Genomic DNA, 21169 nt, shown 5'->3' with positions numbered 1-21169 from the left:
CATTTCAGCTTATACTGTATAACAATCATCAAATCTAAAGTTAAACGAAATGAGTCATAAACGATTAAATGGAAGAGTAGGTTCATTTGTGTGATTTGTAACTTGACTAGTTTGAGACCGAATACGGATGTATTCCCCGCTGTGCTTCTACATTTTAATAAACCCACCGACATCGACCGTGTACTGGAAGGGAACCAATTATGTACTAGTAGTTTATCACTATAGTGTGAGATATTCCTATTCGATCGTTTGAAGGTCAACTACAATTTGTATGGAACTTAAAGAGCGCCATCTAGTAACGAAACCTAAAAACAATGACTGATACACACCAACACACTGTTTCTCAGTATTGTAACTACTCGAGCTCGAGCTGCGAGCGATGGGCGTTAATGTGCGATGGTAGACCCCTCAATAGATGGAGGTGACGTTAAAATAGTATAGCGACTGTCCCTACAAAATACCGATCTGCATTTGGAGATGTAGACGATTGATCGCTTACGAATATCGAAACCCTGGACACGGATCTCCTCTTTCCTATAAAGGAGGTCCTTGAGGAAAATTATCATCCATGTTCCAAAATTAATAAGCAATGTCAAACGGTTCATTGACATGCCGAGTAGGGATTAATACAGTTTAGCTGCGATAAAAGTGATAAAACTCGGTGACGCGACGTAATTTCGTAACGCGATCCGTACGGAGCGCGACCCCCTCGCGATAACGTGTCCGTATTAATCATTGTAACGTAGAAGGAAAAATTACGTAACATTTGTGATAGGAACTTGGTTCGCGTACAACGTAAAATGTTCGCTGTAGCCTTAGTACAAGATTTGCTCGCGTGTGTTAGGAAATAGGGAATTACAGCACTTTATCTATGATAAACCCGATGATTATTTTAAATATATCAATAAATCATAGTTTGTATACTCATTGATAATGTATTGAAATAGAATAATGGACTTTAGTAGAATGTCAAAGAAAAGTATAGGATCTATGGCGGGAGACGCGAGTTTGACAAGATAGATTGGCGGGAAAGAAAAGTTAGCACGGATTTAAAATGAATTAATTAAGAAAAGGAGATTAAGTAAAGTATTGTGGAAAGAACGTTACAAATTGGGAAAAAAAGATTTATAATGGAAACGATATACTTAACGAAATATTGTTGTGGCGAAACAAGAGTTGTATGTACTGGTGATGGAGTTGTTAAAAGTTGTTGGTACTATGATTGTACCTGATGTTGCATAAGATAAGTATATCTCATCCTTTGGGTTATTTAGGTATCATATATGGAGCCCTAGCATTATTTTAAACAGACAGTTTATGTAGCAGAGGTTGCTCTATACAAACAACTTGTTCCAAAAGTCCTGATTTAATAAGTGATAATAGTAGTTATGTTTGACCTGTCTTAAAAGATGTCTCGTATCAAAGGGCCTAGCGTTATTGCATATGACAATGTTGTAATTGTGTTTATAAGTTGTTTTAATTGATTGAATAAAAGAGCAACGGTAGAGTTTCTTGCCAGTGGTCTTCTCAGCCGAAGACAGCATTCCGAACTGGTAGTAGAGTCATTTGAAGGTAACAAGTAATATGAATTATAGAGAAGCTTATATACAGTATTAGAGTCAGTCCAGTTGTTTTATTTAACTCCTTGGAAAGTCAGGTTTATAGAGTACAGACCCACAACACTGCTCTAAAGCAGGTTGGTGGGCTTTAATGATATCTTTTATAAAATAATACCTTAATAGTAATGAAGAATAATGATGTCAGAGAATAAATAATTACTGCTAAGAAACTAGGAATTTAGTTTCAATAATACTGGTAATTAATGAAAGATCTTAGTGCCATGCTGAACATTGTGGGTATTGAAGTGAATATCTCAATTTCTGGTCTTCCATAAACTATTTTTTTAGCACGCGCAATCGAAGTCGTATTAATCTCTATACGGTCAAAGTAAAATGACACTCGTTTTAGAGTCGCAAAACTTATACGTTCAATTTTTATTTTACTAAGTTCTGCCAACAATTGTAGGCAAATTTGAACATTAAAACAATGAATACGATATATTTAACTCTGATGTTCAAGTATTTCGATACTCGCAAACTTTTGCATTGAGAGCGAACATGATATCTTGCACTAAGTGTACTTGCTCGAACGCACGCTTCGTCTCATTGGTCCGCACGTTGGACGCAAACTTAAACGATGTTTTTGATGAGGTTGGAAGCCGCGATTTGGCCTTGCCTTTAAAATATTTCAGAATTTTAACTGTCGCAGGTAAAGCATTTTGAATAGGGATTTTATAAGGAATTTAGGAAGCTGGCTGAAGACCGGCCACGTGCTGCGGTTGCTTTGAAAAAAAAAATAGTAAAGCGTGTGTCGCTTTTACGTCTAATAATCGCAGGTATGTATGTGCAGCGTTGTTTATAATTTATATACAATCAAACCTTCGAAGATTTAATTTTTTGAACAAATGAACAGCCAGGACAAATTGTTTTTTTTTATTGAATATCAAATCTCGTACCTTCGTATAACTATGATGAACTATGTTTATTGTATGTCAAGTCAATCAATGGGATAGCGATGCAGGGAGGGCAAATTAATTTTGATATAATATATAGTATTGATATTAAGAATATACATTAATTTCGATTGCGACCGCGTAGTGCGCGAGGTGCCTATCCACAAGTTATATAGTTGCATGATAAACAATAGGGTGTTACCTATATGCACCGTGCGTGAGCTCACTTTCGGCCTTATTAATGAACATGACATACCGTCGGAATATTTCCGCAGTGTTTTTCCCGCTGTAAGAAAAATTCTGTCAGTTGAAGTGTAGACAAAGGGGTTTCAGGTTTTAATTACAAAAGTTGCACGGCATGTACCAAGGTATCAAAGGCGTCGAACTACTATATATATCTCTTCTTTATACTGTGGTATACTCGACCGTGTAGCATAACTTCATTCATCATTAAGACTGGTAAAATTGCATATACTATGTATATTATTAATTTCGTGTTTGGGAATAGTTAGAAAAGCTCTCAGACCGCAATTTGGGAAGAGGTGTTTAATATCAACTGGTTAAAAAACAACAAAAAAAAAATCTTTATTGGCCGACACTTTCAGATTTGGATTAACATGGTTGATGGAAAAAGTTAGAACTACCCTCGCATTTAATTCGGAGCTTCATGAGTACGACGCGACCAGAACCTGTAGAGATCGTGACCACAACGACCGTGGTCGTGACCGCACAGTGCGTGAGGTGCCTGTCCGTGTTGTTTAATTACCCGACATACCACACCATATCGCACCGTGTGAAAAGCTCACTTTAAGTATAATCGGCCGTGTAATAGCTCAGTAATTGGCCTTTTTGCGACCAAGTAGGGCCTAATGCGAAACTCGCTAAACTAATACACTGCGGGCGATTCACTGTTGTAAAGTGTAAACTGAGGAGGTCCGTCCTTCATCTCCACTGAGCTAAAGATTGTAAATGGAATAGGGGGCATAAATAAAAAGTTCGTCAGGTGGGACTCGGCCTTGGATAGTTACAAACCTACTGACAAAGACTGGCATCCAAGCGATTTAGTGTTCCAGTACGATGACAGGTTTTAATTTTGTTTTCACTACCTTTGTGGGGTCCTCCCTAGCACGGTGCTGTGTATCTTTGAGTGAGAGGTCCCGGATATGGCACCCGCCATGCCATTTTCTGAATAAGAAATGAATTGATAATTTCTTAATTACCTCTGGTTTAGTGTGGTAATGAAAAACAAAAATCAAATCAATTTAGAGTTCCGGAACAGAGTCGCGCGAAACAGCTAGTTACAAAATAAGATGGTGATATTCATCACCATCTTAAATTGTCTCTTAAAATTAAGTATAATTACGTAACTTACACTTAATTAAAATATTATTATGCAAAGGTCAGACCTCGGAGACTGTATTGTTTACGCAAAACGCATAAACGTGTCTGTCGAGTAAGCGACCCGTAACTTACCATTGGTAATAAATTAACTAACCGATAACCCGGGAGGTTACTACGCCTATCTAGCCATCAGGCGTGTCTGTACATAGGAGCTTATCGCTTATGTTATTGTTTATTTACAATTAATTATTTTATAATTATAACGAATACAAGATTTACTAGTTTCTGCTCGAGACTTCGCCTGTCTACTGAAAATCTTACACTTATAGTAAAACTGTAACTGGGCGATTTCTGTACATTTAATATATTTTGGAAATTTTGACCGGGGCGTGCTTTATAATCGATACTGTGTCCAAAAAAGTTTTTATTTATTTTTTTCTGTCTGACTGTCTGTCTGTCCGATCACGTGAAAACTACCGAACGGATTTAAATAAAATTTGATATAGTTATAGCTGATATTCCGGGTATATATAGGATACTTTTTATCCCGATAAACAATAAGTTTCTTCCGGGAAATGGGATGAATTCTTTATCAATTTTACTTCATAGCTACGTTAAATTTGAAACGATTTTAATAATTCTTTTTTTTATTTGAAAGGGTAAACTATCAAGCATGTATTGTGTTATTTTAATAAGGATCTGATAAATATTGTCGGAGATAAAGGACATAAATCTTCGCAAATAACAGCAAGTCGCAAGGCAAAACTTAGACATATATGTAAAAACACCCTTGTAAAACCCACAATTCTTACAAATAAATTATTCTCATTCATTTACACCGTAAGTCGAAAACCGCTAGGAAACCACTGCAAATATTTTATTTGATTTTTCGGCAAATGAAGTTCATTATATTTCATGTGAGGTTTTCCATTTTTGCTTATGCTATATATACTTATCGATATCTACCTAACAATGTATTGCTGTAAATTACAGTCGATTAAAAAATACTGTTAAAAATATACAATATTTTTGAAATTCGAACATAGCTTTCCGATTGGTTCTCACAGTGAAGCGGCGCACGCGCACCTGATTAAACAAAATGGCGACGATCGGCGCGAATTTTCTAAATGACGTCCATTCCGACGATTTAGATAATGAAAGAGGTCATATGCATATAATAATATAGTAAAACACTTACATGAGTAACAAAGTGAATACCTATATTATATCATGAGGATACAATACACAACCGTCAAATAACCGTCTTTTTCGGAAGATAAAAATTTATGATTTATCAAAGCGTTTCCAGCAAAGTTTCCTACTCGTATTAAAAATGCGAAAGTGTGTTTGTTGGTTGCTCCAATGGGGCAACGGAAAGACATGGTATTAGATATAGTTTACGGTTCGAACAGTGAAAGGCTACTTTATGTCTCGGAAAAATGATCTATTTAACGCAAATCCGCTATTACCTATTAACGGTAAAACGTCTGAACGCAAGAAGTTTAAATATAGAAGTATAGAACCTAGCTTTCTTACCTGCTGGAAAAACTAAGTTTTACTAAAAAGCAGCCTTAAATCTTTTTCTATCGATTGCTGCTGTAAATAAGTAAGTTTTACTGGTGGTATTATATAGTAATGAAAAACCTTAAAAAAACTAAAATTAAACGTATTAATTGGCTTTCAATTACTGAGTCTTGGTAACATAACACTAAGTCAACAATAGATTCATCATTAAAGTCATTAAGGTATAAAGGTATTTTTAGGTCATTAAGGTATTTTGAGGGTAAAATGAGTACGGAAGTTCTTCCTTACCGCCTTTAGATAGAAAATATGGACTTAAAGCAAAAAAAAAAATATCCTCTATACTAGTTTAGAGCTTTTATTTTTAGTATTCATTATACACTTATGTCACCACGAGTAGCTTATTTTTTTTTTTATATTAATAGCAGGCAAACGAGCAAGTGGGTGATGGTAAATGATCACCGCCCCCCATAAACATCTGCAGCACCACCGATGCGTTGCCGGCTTGTTTATTGAGTAACCCTAGATTGTATTTTTGAGGAGACACATCAGATTGTTCCATAATTTGCAAGTGCGCGGTAGAAATGATCTGGTATTTCGAACAGTAGAAGAATACCAGGCATCCAGATGATGAGGCTGGAATTTATTCCTACGGCGTGAGGTGCGGTCAGAGAACAGGGAAGGAGGTATCAACGCAAACAACTCTTCGGAACACTCTCCATTATAGAGTCGATAGAACACACAAAGGGGGCTAACATCTCTTCGGTGCCCCAGGGACTCCAAACTGCAAGTCAATTTGGGATTGTCAACAAGTCGAACTGCCCGCTTTCGTATCCGATCAAATGGAAGGAGTTGGTAAAGAGGTGCCCCAGCCCAAAGATGCGAGCAGTACTCCATGTGAGGTCTTACTTGCGCTTTATAGAGCTGGAGTCTATGCTTTGACGCAAAGTAATCATATTATTAGATCATATTATTTCGGAAGCCCAACACCTTAGAAGATTTTGAGTTTTTGTGAATCCTAATAACAAGAAATTAGAAATGTCGTGTACTCGTCAGTCGAATTAAAAAAAAAAAAAAAATCGTAACAGTTAGCGATTTATTTGTCATCTATAAACTACATTACTTATTACTTTCTAAAACAACTATATATTAATGATTAATCCGTATTTCAAATCTTATATTTATGTCATTTGTGGCCTTAGATTTAAGTGAACCCATTTCTAATTATATTTTTATTGTAACGCTGTTGACAACGAATAAATGAATAAAATAAATAAATAAATAGTGTACGCCGGTAGTGAAAAACAGTTAATGTCTCCCAGCGCGTGCGCGTAGTGGTGGCCCTTATTCCACGAAAAGTGTTTTCTATACCTACAGTGCTAAGGTGCGTTTCTAGCGTCTTGTTATTCAAAATTCAAAATTCAAAATTCAAAATTCATTTATTTCAAGTAGGCCTAATACAAGCACTTTTGAAACGTCAAGTCTGTCCGTGTGTAGTGACTCTACCACCGGTTCGGAAGGCAGATTCTACCGAGAAGAAGCCGGCAAGAAACTCAGCAGTTGCTCTTTTCCAACATCAAAAATTTACATTTTATATTTTAACATTCATTTTTCTATCTTGTGAGAGATGAAAGCGGAGCCGGATGCTTAGTTCCAAGCAACCTTGTCATTAAGAAACTCATCAATTGTATAATAACCTCGCTGTAATAAATGTGTTTTAACACATTCTTTAAACTTATGGATTGGTAGGTCCAAAATTACCTTAGGAATCATATTATAAAAGCGTACGCAGCGTATTAAGATATCTATGTGGCCAAACTAACCTCTTTGGTATTAAAGTTAAAAAAGCGTAACTCAGACATATAAAAAAAGTTATATAGTTGCCCACTAGTTATGATAAGGCTAGTATCTCATGTCCATGTCGGCCATGTCAGCCATAACGCGATCCGGGCCGAGGTCGCCCATTCGATGGTAATTCGCAAACTGATTCTAATCCCCATAAATCAATTTGTTATAAACTTTGTGTTTTTTTTACCGCATTACGGAAGGGGTAATGTGTTTCAGCCAATGTGTGTGTTGCCTCGTTGGTCTAGTGGTCAGCATGATCGTCTTTGGATTATGAGGTCCAAGGTTCACTTTCCGCTCTCAAATGCCCCATATATTTAAATCAATTCTCCTTTTGTGTCCTTATTCTTTAAAATTCTGCTTTTTCCTTTGATGTCCTTTACTTTTTAGTGGTGTATTAAAAAAAAGAATAAATAAAATAAAAAAATTCGAAAGCGTGCTTGTTGGTTCGCCTTTCACACCTACACGCAGCAATGAGAGTGACGTGATTTTTTTTCATCATTTTATACCGAAAAATGCACAATTGCTATTTGAGAGATCTAAAACATATTACCTAATATATCTAAGAGATATTAGTACATATATGTATATTGAAATAGCTAATCGCTATTTCATGAAATTTGGTATGTCAAGTCTTGGAATAAGATTGTTCAGGTCATAATATGTACAATCCCAAAAATCTTACCAATACTATAAATGCGAAAGAGAACTAATTCTTTGGCCCATCTTTCAAGCAGCAACATTCAGATTTCAAACATTAAATTTCACATCTATCTATAGATATCTACTAATAATAAAGCTACAGTTTGTTTGTTTGAAAACGCTTTTCTCTGGAAACAGATTAAAAAAATCTTTTTTTGCATTTGATAGCCAAATTCAGCCTATTTAACATCACACACTACGACCCATATCAGAGTCAAACAACGGGCAGGCGATGCGACGCGGTAAGTCTTAGAACGAAAGTTTAACAAATTAACTTATGAGAAGTACGCGGACAAAGTCGCAGTGATCCGCTGGGTTTATAATATAAGTAATATTATCATCAAAATCATTATATTAACCCATTACCGACCCAAAACAGGGCTCTTTAGGTCGTAGTCTACCACACTGACTAATGCGAATCGGTAGACTACACACACTTGAAAATATTATGGGGAGCTCTCAAGAATGCAGGTTTGCTTGTGGTGATTTACCGAAAAAATGTTAATGTTTATTTCCTTAGAATGTAGATAACTCCGAAAAGTAATTCCGCGACAGAGAGCGAACTCGCTCCCATAAAAAGGGGCCGAGGTCTCACCACTAGGCTATCACCGGCTTTGAATTTATTATTAATAGCTGACATATATTTGTCCGTTATTACGAGGCGATAATATTATGACGATTCTATGTATAGCGAGACACGAGTATGCATCATAAAGCTCTGTGACATACAAACATGCAAGATTAATTCATTTCATGTAACGCGTGACGAGCCATATTGGGCACAAGTACTCTTTATCATGTAGTGAGTATACTTCATTACTTTAATAATTATTATTGGGCATTGAGTTTCTCGGTACAGTGGTTGAATCGAACAAACAAACAGATACACTATTACATTTATTATATTACTTTTGCCAAAGTTCTTCATCTGCGTTTATTACGGATTTATACAAATCCCAATAGTTTTCCTGGGATAATAATAAACCTATGTTACTCCTATCCGTCTTTTGAACTAACACTGCACAAAAATAAGAGTTGGTTAGTGGCTTATCTAGGTGAGGAGGCTTATGTATCAAACCAACAAACACACGTTCGCAATTATATATAGTCCGATCAATTTAGACATTCGAAGGTGCATAAATTCCCACCTAGCTAAAAATCAGTAAAATTGTTCAAAAAATAATTAAAAATAATATTTAAAAGTTCCCCCTTTATTCCCGTGTATGGAAAAATTCAAGGTCAAGAAAATGAGTTCTTTTACGATTTTCAACAAAACGGTTATAGTTGTCATAGAAGTACCTTTTAGACCAAAATTGTAGATCATAAAACTATCTATAAAAAAAGTATCAATACTTTTTTCCTACGAGCCACCGCTTCTGATATATAACGATTCAAAAAGTTATAAAAGTTTTTATCGTCATAATATGCACACGTATACACGCCACCTATGAGGTAGTGTACTTAGCGAACTTATTAGTAGCTTGATTTCGTTTGTACACCTAGCGTGGGTCTTCCAAAACTGCTTGCTGACTATTTTGGGCGGGTGAACTTCACCTTTTCTAACTTCAATCGTCATTAACTCTTCGACATATTTTCGTAAGTAGTAATTATTTTATATATGATTCTATTTTACTTATTGTTATATTCCTTCCTCGCTCTTATTTTTTTTTAATAATAGTTCTGTTGAAATCGAACCCAATCCGGGTTCGATCTCGAAGATAGGGTACCGCTCGCCAGACGGTTACCAAAAACTAGCTCAGAGCAAGTATGACTATCACTGAAAGGGTAACGTTTCTAGGTGTAATAATTATGACAATTTAACTTTATTATTATTAAAATACTTAAGATCAGAGCAATAACCACCAATTTTTCAACTTCTTTATTTGTATTTTTTACCGACAATAGAAATAATATATCGGTGAAAATTTAATATTGAAATCTCTCTACCTATTAATTTTATTTCAGATAGATACATAAAGCCGGATGGATAGCGGAGCTTAGTAATAGGATCCAAGGGATCGGACGTGTCCCAGATACGTGTACGGAATCCTAAAATGAAATTAGTCGCGTGTAAAGGTGCGCAAATATATTTTGTACAATCGTCTCAAATTAGATGTCGGTTCAACAATCAGTCGCTATGGTTATCTGTACAATGACTACCGTATACGGTCACCACCAAGTTAAGCGTTCCAGTAGGTACGCCTCAGTTTAGTTTACTAGTACAAAGTACCGTAAAAGTTTTACTCTGGTTGAGTACTACTCAGTGGCGTGCATAGAGGGTATGCACAAGGTATGCAGATAATATAAAATGAAGAAAATGCCCAGTGCAAGTTATTAATACTTAAGGGTATGCTTTTTATAACTCTAACAATGCCTATCCTTAAGTTTTTTTATAACTAGTACTGGAGATTTTCTTCATTTTATATCATCTGCATACCCTCTATGCACGCCACTGGTACTACTGGATGGGGAAAAAAGCTTTTATTTAATGTTTTTAACACCACTCGCTTGGAAATACCTTATTACAAAGCCTAGTATTGAAAGGTCAAGGACGTTGATACCTCCCGTAGGTTTAGCGGGTAAGTAATGGACTCCCTAGGGGCTTATAAGATTTGAATAAGGAAAATCGCGCACGGTGTATCTGAATAAAATCAGTTCATTCTAATATTGCTTTCTCGCTCTCAGGTATGATGGCATCCCTGTCACTGACCAGAGCCTGTGAAGAGCGAACGATAGAGGATAGATTGTAAAAACAATCTCTAAAAACTTGATTTTATTACCTCGCGAGGTGTATTCAACTCAGTGTCAAAGCTGCCTTCGTTTTGGGCGCCCCTTAAATCCAGGTTACACTCAGGATCCAGAAGTAACACCTACGCTACATTCTACGCTCGGGAGTTACTCTAAATTCCCTCGTTTGCTTGGGATTTACACCGGCACCCGTAACCTAAGATATTACTTTACAACAAGGCGGGTTGAACAATCTATAATCTTTAATTACGAGTAAGTGTAAAAAGCTTCAAACTTAAAGGCATTTTGTGCTGCAATCGTCACGCGAACACGTTTTAAGAAAATACGTCTCCTAGTGAGGTGAAATAAAAGTCCTAATTTTTAATATAAGTACATAGTTTTATTTCAGATGACGGGCATGGACTACCGAGAAAAAATTATAAATCTCACGTCGGAAATGAGAAATTCCACGTCTAGTGCATTAAATAAAATGAAAACTAAAGAATCCAAGCTTCCTGCATTCAAATAAACCTATAGAAGGCACTCGTTTTAAGGGCACAAATTTCATTCATTGCAGTGAGAGGATGATGGTATCTCAATCATTATTCGTTAACTTAAGATCGTGGCATAGATTCGATTTCAGAGCGTTGCAAACTAAAACGCGACCTAAAATGTTACTTGGCCGCTCTGTGCTTTCTTTTTTTTCTCATGTAAAGAATTATGAGATCATTTCGATTAGAATATTTCGCGTTTCGACTTTATTTTTTTATTTTCTTACCATTTAGTCAGAAATATGATCAAAAATAACAATTTTCTTTCGCTAAGAAAAGCTTTGGTTAAATGTAGTTCAATAAACAGTAAATGGATCTCGAACAGATTTTGAAAAACTTAGCATCTTAAACCTAGAGCTACGAGGGTTCCGATCGCGCCCAGCTCCACAAACCCACAAATAACGTAGCCGGACCATTCTTTTGTTTTTAAATCCAATTTTTTAAATTGCAGAGTACATTATTCTCATTATTTCTTCGTAACACCTAAACAAAGTCGAGCGCGGAGTGTAAATCAAATTTACGTGAACATCGCGCGTAAAATATCGACGCCGTTAAAAAGTGAATTGATGTTCCAGGGGTTCGCCGCGATAGCTTGTGCGAAAGTCGGTCGTCGAGTCGAAACGGCGAACATTTTCCGATAAGTAAAGTTTGCTATACAAAGTTTAATTTCCGACTTTTAAAAGTGGTTTTAATACAAAACTTTGCAAATTTTAATGCCCTAACCACATAAGGAGGCTCAGTATCACTCAGCGATCATTAGGGAGAGCGATGCCTGGAGTTTCTGCGTCATCAATTCAGAAATGAGTAGATCCGTAGAACGAAAGTATGTGATATAGTCTAATTGATCGTTAAGCTACAGACATATATCATAGGGCAAGGAACGCTGGGGTCATAGGTGCTGGAATGGTCACCCCGCACTGGAAAACGAAGCGTTGGTAGTTCGCCTACTTGGTAGACCGACGCAGGTGACATAAAACGTTTCGTAGGCAGACGGTGGAAACAGGCCCTATAAGACCGTGTGATTTGGAACTCTCTACAAAATACCTGTGTCCAGTAATTGACTTCTATCAGTCAATATGATGATGATTTAATGGCGAAGTTCAAAACGTCAAAGTTATAAATGTTGGCCTGATTAAATAAAATATATTTCGCACGCATTCACTTATCGCTACAGATATTCGCTACATGCTACGAAAATAATAACAATGAACATTGGTTAAGCGTATATTCTCTCCCACCCGCAAACTTTAATCTATATCTAGTTAGTTAATTTTAAACCAGCTTTTATCTAGGTTGGGGTTTAAGATTTGGTTAATTGATATTCGTATAACTTATTGTTATTCAAATCTGTACCTGAAACAATAACCTTTAAGGGACAAAGTTATAAAAGATAACGGCAGGGTTTTGTTTAAATTATTTAAAGATCTTCGAATATCGAGGCTTCGAACTTTCTCAACGGTCAACAGGAATTCACTCGGTTAAATAGTCCAGCAAACAGTTCATAATTATAAGGCGTTTTAAATTGAAATTATTTATGTATATTATTAATAAAAATATTCAGCAGCCATATTAGTAGCCATAACATACATAACCTACTCTTACTTTGGGGCTCGGTGGCGATGTGTGTATTGTCGTATTATATTTATTCATTTATTTTGTTTATCGTAAATATGTGACAAAATAATCGATCTGTCTTCCTTCTCCACAGGTACGAGAGTAAAGAGGAATTTACTCTTCGTTCTTTTTTGGATTAGACTGACTATTAATTTTGGGCGTTCGAAATACAAACAAAAATTATTCAACGCATTATATTTTCTTTTTTTATGTTTATAGATGAGTCAAGCGAACTGCAATCACACCTGATGTTGAATGATTATGCTGGCAAAGGTGGAGCGCGAATTATTTTGTGTATTAAAAACTGTTACGTGTTTCTCAGTTCTTACCCTCAGAAAGAGCTATTTTTCCAGGGATGATATAATCATTAATTTTACCGTCTTTACACCTCAACTGATCTTAGTAAAGATTTGCATCCTGAAGATACTATATATAGGATATTATTCTATGCCCTTCTCCATGATGCAATCTCAAGATCAAGATCAGGCCAGCATTATGTCGTATGGAATTTTACTTTGGGGTAATGCTGCTGATATTAGCACTATTTTCGTGCTGCAGAAGAGGGCTATTCGTTGGATCTACAAAATGGGTCCGAGAGAGTCATTGAGTGATAAATTTAAAGATTTTAAAATAATGACAGTGTATACATATTTGAAAATTTAATGTACGTTCATAAAAACATTTCTAAATTTACGAAAAAATGTGACTGCAATAATTTAAACATTAAAAGTAAGAATAAACTTACAGTGCAATATACTAGGTTACATAAAATTCATAATTCGTTTAAAGGCAATTGCATACAATTCTACAATAAACTACCAATTGACATTTTGGAGATGTCTCTTAAAAAGTTCATAGTTTGTATTAAACGTAAGCTTATAGAAAAGTCCTATTATAGTATAAAGGACTACGTAATCGATAAAAAAGCTTGGGTGTGAATTATTGCTCTAACCAGGTTGCTCTTCTAATAATTTTGAATGACAGTGATAGAGGGTGATAACACAAAAAAAAATCATAGACCAGGACGCGTTTGGAACCTTCGTAGCTTTAGTTTTCTGTTTAAGAATGTGGTTATCGCCATCATCTCACTACCGTGTAATTCTTATGTACGCATCAAAAGTTCCACCTACTTGAATAAAGATAACTTTGACTTTGATCGGTGCAGTTATTGATCCAATTATAGGTAACCAACAAACAGTAACACTTTCGCATCTATATGATTAGTATGGATAACTGTCATTCATGTGTCGACGTGCCCAGCAATAGCACTTGTTTTAAGGATCTCCACACTCCAGCGATTCCCACCTCCGACTGTTATTGAGACATTACATTGGAATCCCACCATCCACTGGTCCTCCGAGATCGGCCCTCTGCCACTTTAGCTTCGCGTATCATCGGTTATTCAGGTTCATCTACTGTAGCTTTAGTTCAAGATTTGCCCGCTAGGAGGCGTTTTCAAGTATTAAACTCGGTATCGTCAAAGTAACATGGGCCTCATGTCACTCGTTTCAGAGTCGCAAATTTTGTACTTCTGATTTTTGTTTTGCAAACGTAGCTGTCCCGACCTAAATAACTGTAGGCCAATTTGAGTTTTAACACACTACACAACACGATCCATTTTACCCCTATTTCAAGTATTTCCAGACTCGAAAACGACTTCGCGATTGCAAGCTAACAAATCTTGTACTAAGGCTACTTATATACTTATTGCTGATCTGATCACGTAGAGATACTCCGAGCTAAACTCCGTCTCGCTCTGTCTCTAAGCTTTCTTATGAGACCCATTGGAATACATTAATATTATAATTATAAAAACATTCTATTATATTATTTAAACTTGTTTGCACAAGTGTTTTTTTTTGAAAACCGTAAATCCATATTACACAGCGTTTAGTCATGCAGTTTTGTTTGTTTGTATTTCGACTAAGTAATAGTTAAATCGAATTTAACTATTTGTGGTACTATTTATTATAGTAGATATAGATATTTATATGTATCTACTGATGAGTATTTAGAGCAAATTAAATAGTAAACGTCATAATTAAATTATTTGATAAGTTTTCGCGGCGGGCAAATAATTTGTAGTCAGAAATATCAGAGCTCGTCTGGAGAAGTACTACCGCCATGCTTATTTCTGACGCCAAGCAGCATTGCTGTGTTCCAAATTGAAATTCAAAATCAATAAAAGGCAATTAAGGCTGAACACCTATGTCTCAGGTTTATAGACACAGGGCGGTACTTTGTAGGACGTGTGGACCCCCTGCGGAGTATTGTTGTTTATAGGCAATGGATTCCACTTACCATCAGGTAGGCTATCTACTTGGTTAGTTAACTATAACCATAAAAAGGCACGCAGCGGTATAAGTCTCAAGTATCGTTCAATCGTCGATATCGGTTCATTGATACGGATTACTCTCGTTTCAAGTATTCAATGAGCAAAAGATGGGACATTTAAAACCCAAGGAGCCAACCCAAACCCAATGCAAGAGAAGAATAGATAAGACATAATCAAAAGGTCTTATTTGCTTGTAATATGAAAATATTATTTTAAATTATTTTAACGAAATGATTACCAGGGGATTATAAAGTAAGGATTAGCAAGCTGAAGTGGCAGTGGGCATGCCATGTCAGTTGCAGTGCTGACGGCCGCTGGGTCAGACGTGTTCTTCAGTTAGCTTTTGGAGACGGCCTTAAGAAGAGGCGACGAACGCTTGAAGCTGTTGATGACAATGAAGTTACACGAATTACAAATCTATATTCATCATCATTATCATTATATCAACCAATGGACGTCCACTGTTGCAGGCTTTTGTATGGAATTCCAAATTTTACGGTCTTGCGCTAGCTCTGTCCAGCTCCTTGGGATCCCAGCGGCCATCGTTTCTACGATCGATGTGATTGACCAATTTGCCGCTTCAGCTTAACAGCACGTTGAGCTGCGTCGCGGTCGGAAACACTGCTTTTTTTACGGATCTCATCCGAATCCAAATTCGACAATCAGATATTAATATTATGCGATGTCTCTCTTATGATCAATTCGCAAGTAGGTATACCATACGCGTAAGGTAATACACCCAATTATCGATACATTAAAGATTGTCTTTGACAGTTTACACAAAATATCTATTATGTAGTTGCCTATAGTAAAAATAATTGCATTTTTAGCCGAGATGTATCATTACAGAGCCACAACTAATACTAACCACAATATGTACCAATCCTGCAAACAAATATTTCTCATTAATTTGACCCAAAAATTAATCTGCACCATTTCTTATAATGCTCATGAAATACTATGGGCTACAAATGAACTATGTGATATTTCTGTGAAAATACAATATACGACAATACCTACTAATGGGTCGGGAAACACACGTCGTATTAATTTAAATCATACTGTAAAGTAGATATAATGCAAAGATACCTTGTGCTAGTCTAGTGCTCTTAAAAGTTTTTCACACCAATTAACGTGTTTTTGTTGGTTTGACTTAACCAAAGAAGGCCAGTGCCTACTAGCCTAAATAAAATAAATAGGCTAAATTGCACAGAATACTATACAATATAGAAGTTAAGTTCTCTATAACTGTTAAGGTGATAAAAACATAGTTCCTTTTGTAGATTCTTACTTTCATTTTTATTCTACTAAAAGTGTATTAGTTTTATTCTTAAATTTTGAAAATAACTTTAAATGATTCAGTGGGTAGTAGTTATTATTAGTGGGCTGTTGGTAACAGGTATGCATACCCTATATGTATATGCCAGTTAATAGATTCTATTGTACCAATCAGAGAGCCTTGATCTAAATAGGGCAACTCATAACTGTCTGCTGATAGTCACTGATACTCTGACATCATATTAAAATTATATGTTTGAGTAATAGTTGCCCGCAAGTTCATCCACATACTATTCGATATCAAGTAGACTATTTCCTACTAAAATTTTGTCTTAAATGTGAGTCTTTTGGAGTCTCTACTGCAATATTAGAGGCCTGTCTCCAGCAATGATACTTGAAATGATTTACAATTATTTGGTCTAGAATACTGATATTCAGCTAAAAAAAATTCCAACCAGATTTATCAATTCTGACATTTGCAATGCTGTTAAAGTAACACAACACAGCTACGATCCGGTTGGGCTTCAGTTATACATACTTATTTAGAGGTAGGGAATATTATGTTTAACCCTAAACAAACTAGTGAGCCCACCTCAATCTCCGTCATAACTTTACATCAAGTGACCTCACTTGAGCCCCAAGCAAACTTGTTGTGTAATGAAATTAACACAAGTACTACAATAATTATCCATTTTAGGCAACCAAATGCATAAGCACTTCTGTATCTACTTAATTCTACCATCTCTAAACTTTGAGGAATTCATGGTCAACAATTAATTTGTCTTTCCAAGTCAATAACTTTATGTCTCCTTCATATAGTTATTAATTTACATATATTACAGTTTATTTAAGCAATATCATTTTAAAAATTTAATTATAAATTGTACTGTTGCTACTACTTTTATTAAATCATTGCTATTTTATTCAAATTACCAAGTAATTAACACAAAAAAGTCATTGTAATTCCGCTTTTGGTTATTATTCTTTAAGATTCCATAATAAGAACTGCATTTGCTAGGTCTATTTAAATAATCTTGACTGGATTTGTATGCATAATTGTGGTTTTAATGATGGTACCTACTTTGAATCAAAAATGCTAAAAGACTGCACAGTTCACATATGCTGTGATTGGTGTGGAGTAGTCAAATCTTTTTGAAAATAAAATATTCCAATTCCACAATAAACAGGTCTTTATAACCTTATAGTTTTTTCAACCGATATGATAAAATACAACAATTGAATTCCTACCACTATTAGTGAAATGACTTGTACAATGTGCAATACATTTCAAAAATACTATCTTGTATACTTGGGTCAACAGTTGGTATAAGTTTCTCCTCTACATATTGGTACGATTATGCAGTATTTTACCGACAGTACTTTAACCAACAGAAACTTTTAAATGTTGACATTGACATGTGGCAAAATACTGCATAATTATTCCTACATGATAAATTGAGTGTTAATGTTTGTAATTCTAAGGTGAACCTGAAATCAACAATACTTGTAAGCTTCTTCTTCTATCAAAACCGGCATCCTCAACCTATTGTAACCAGATGCATGACTCAGGGCACCTCTTTAACATGCCAAGCTGATAAAAAGCAGATCTAGAGGTTTTAACGAGCATCGAACCTGAGACCCCTAGATCCATAAACAACTTAACCACTAAACCATAAGATTATCAATCTAGTCTCTATTATTCAATAATATGGAATATGTTTACTATCAAATTATGATAGAATTTAATAAAATGATACATGCTGCACTTCGTTTAAATATACGTGGAGGTATAGCGTAGTACTATAGTTGTTTGTACGTCCCAACACGACGTCAGCCTAAGTTGTGTAAATAAACATTTCCCGTGTAAACACGCGCAAAGAGAACATAAAAAAGGTAATTTGCTATCTATATCGGCGCTTCGGACGGTCACATTTGTGAAAATCTCAATTGAACGCCGTCAAAATTTACATAAAAAATATTCTCACGAGGTAGAACCATTCATGATAGTAAAATGTATTATTTCACAAATGAATGGATTATTATTAGCATTATGGTATAGTTCTACCTTCGTATAGCTATAGTTCGTAAACGTTGAAACAAAGCCTGCTCAGTGATCTGCAATAAATACAAATGATATGTAGCGATCACAATGGATACTTTTGACAATAGCATGCCTAACCAAAACATAGGCTTTGTAGACTTTTAACACGCTTCCGAGGCGACAAAATGGGTTAAAACACTTGCGTTATCTCTCTAGGAACGTAGGAAAACTGGTTTCGGAGACGCAAAACGGCATTTTCGGTCGCATTTTAACAAAATGCTGTTCAGCTACAACACTGCTATGGCATAACACGCAAACACTTTGGCCGATTTTCACAATGAAACACTGCACTTTCCCGCTTTGGTTTGTTTGAGGATCGCGCGATAGGCCACGGTATGCATTTTCTCACTCACCTTGTTGTTTATTTGCTATTTTATTGAAACAGTTTTGAAAAACCTCATATAAATGCATAGGCTCGTCATCGCTCGTCGCCATTTTGGAATTTACTGTCCAAATAAACCATAGACACAAGAGAGTTTAATTAAATTCTTCGCGTTCCGAATTTCCAAATATTAGAGACAAAAATTGAAATTTTCATTGATTGTTGGCTTCAAAGTTAAAATTAAATCTTTTTCTCAAATTAAATATGATTTAATTGAATTGTTCTTTGAATTATATAATCTTTTCATAATTACAACAATTATTGTTTTCAAATTATTTATTTCTAATGTGATAATTGGAACATGCTCCAGAAACTATAGGGAGCTTACTTTATTATCTGTACCAGGCCACTGATTCTAGTGAAGAAGCCGCCCCATAGCCAGCACAGACCAGTAAATAATCGTCAGGCTCCTAGAATAAAATAAGGAAATCGATAGCAATAATAGTTTTGCTGATTTTTTCTTTGTGTTGAGAAATATCAATCACATAATTACAATGTTTTAGAAATCAAATAACATCTGGAACAATGCGATGACAATGTGAATCAAAAAAATTTACTTCGTAATTTCTAGGAAAAATAAAATTATCACTGTTATTTTAAAGCCTTATTTTACAAGTACAAGTAACAATAAGGCTTTGAAATAACGCCACAGAGCGTATTAGTATTTGGTTCATAAGTGGGAGGTCCCGGTTTTGCTGTCCAGCGAGGCAAATTTGGGAATTTATAATTTCTGAACTTTCTCTAGAATTATTTTTTGGCGATAGGTTGGTAACCAGCCACGGCCCAAACATGCCGCAAAGCGATGAAGTGTTCTAGGTCGATACCGCTTAGAAACCAGCAGATTCTTCTTCTTTTGTTCCCGAGCCTGTCTCCGTACTTGGTTGGCCTGATCCGTCCGTTATACGTGCGGCCGCTGATGCGGCTGTTCGCTGGATCACTCCGGCCAGCCGAGCTCACTCCAGAAGCTTAGCAGGTCGCCGAGTCCCTCATGAAGTGCTGAGGAGACAAGGTGTGCTGCGCGTTGTTCTTCCACTCCTTGCATTGGAGAATTACGTTTATCGGATTTGCATCCGTCTCCATGCATGCTATGCACCGAGGACTTACGGGACTTGCAGTTATAACTAGAATGAAAAGATGTTTGTTTAGTGGGCAGTGGCCTTTTATCATACCTACAACTGTCCTTAATTTAATCCGGTTTAGTTGCAGTAATTTGGATGTTAGTCGTGGGTTGAGATCTGGTAGAGCCTCCTTCGTGTGTTTGCCGTCTTTTGTTTTAATCCAAGACTCGTGTGTTGATTGCGTTTGTTTGTGGAGCCATGTTTTGTATTCACTGAAGGGTATTGGTATGATTGGTTCTGGCCCAGCTGCCTTCAGTGATGTTGCCCGCCGCGCTAATTCGTTGGCTGCGTTTTTACCTTAGTTTCCGTTGTGACCTCGGACCCAATTTTAAGATCACATTGTTTGATGATTGATTTGATAGGCATTATGACAGTACAATGTTGATGTAAAATAAAAGCCGGCGCTTGTACAATCTTTATCGTATGTTTATTTTTGCTATCAGGTCGTCAGCTACAATGTTCCATAGGATGGTGGATAAGACTCCATCCTGTCATCCTTTTGCTGACCCTTAGTTCTAATTTATATCTCGCAAGAGCTACATCTATACTTCTGATTATTGTTTTGTCGAAAGCTCCTTCGATGTCTATAAAAACACCGAGAGTCGATAGTTTTTTACCTATCCAATTCGTGTTCTATTTTGCTAACAACTGAGTGCAGAGCCGTTTATGTGGATTTACCCGTGCTGTAAGCATGTTGAAGCTGTTGTATTGGTAAGTGTTTTAGTGTTCCGTCTCGGAGGTATCGATCTCCAAGTCTTTCTAAAGTTTTTAGTAGAAGGGATAGGGGGCTTATGGACCAAAAGGCTTTATTTGTATGTAGTCACTTTTACCTGGTTTAGGTAGAAATATTACTTCTACCATGTTAGTGGTATGTATCTGTAGGCTAGGCATGCTTTGAAGATACTGCCAGCCATGGTATAAGATGGTCCCCACCGCAATGTAGAAGAGCGGGTAAAAATGTGGGTACTTGCGGATTTGAATGGGTGAAAGGATCCAATAGCCCATCGGAGACATTATGTTGTTTGCTATTTCCCAGTCTGCTTACTTTTGTATCGTTTTTGGTATAGTTACCAAGAAAGCTTCTTATACATTACCAGGCTCAAATCCGAACCAGCGTGGAATACTGTAGTCACCTGAGAAAT

General features: G+C 36.1%; 1 protein-coding gene across 2 annotated transcripts in view; it reads right to left on the bottom strand.

Annotated features, from left to right (window-relative positions):
• Positions 1-18952, bottom strand: part of LOC120624984 (transcription factor 12-like) — a 110579-nt gene extending 91627 nt beyond the window's left edge. For both annotated transcript variants that reach the window (XM_039891866.1, XM_039891868.1), the window contains exon 1: positions 18881-18952. In XM_039891866.1, coding sequence (XP_039747800.1) covers positions 18881-18938 — 58 coding nt within the window. In that variant the 5' untranslated portion in view covers positions 18939-18952. The remainder of the gene's footprint in view (positions 1-18880) is intronic.
• Positions 18953-21169: the final 2217 nt, after the last annotated feature.

Source organism: Pararge aegeria, chromosome 7 (assembly GCF_905163445.1).
Source record: "Pararge aegeria chromosome 7, ilParAegt1.1, whole genome shotgun sequence".
NCBI lineage: Eukaryota > Metazoa > Arthropoda > Insecta > Lepidoptera > Nymphalidae > Pararge > Pararge aegeria.
The sequence above is the reverse complement of the archived record's forward strand: the minus strand, read 5'-3'. Positions and strand labels throughout refer to the sequence as shown.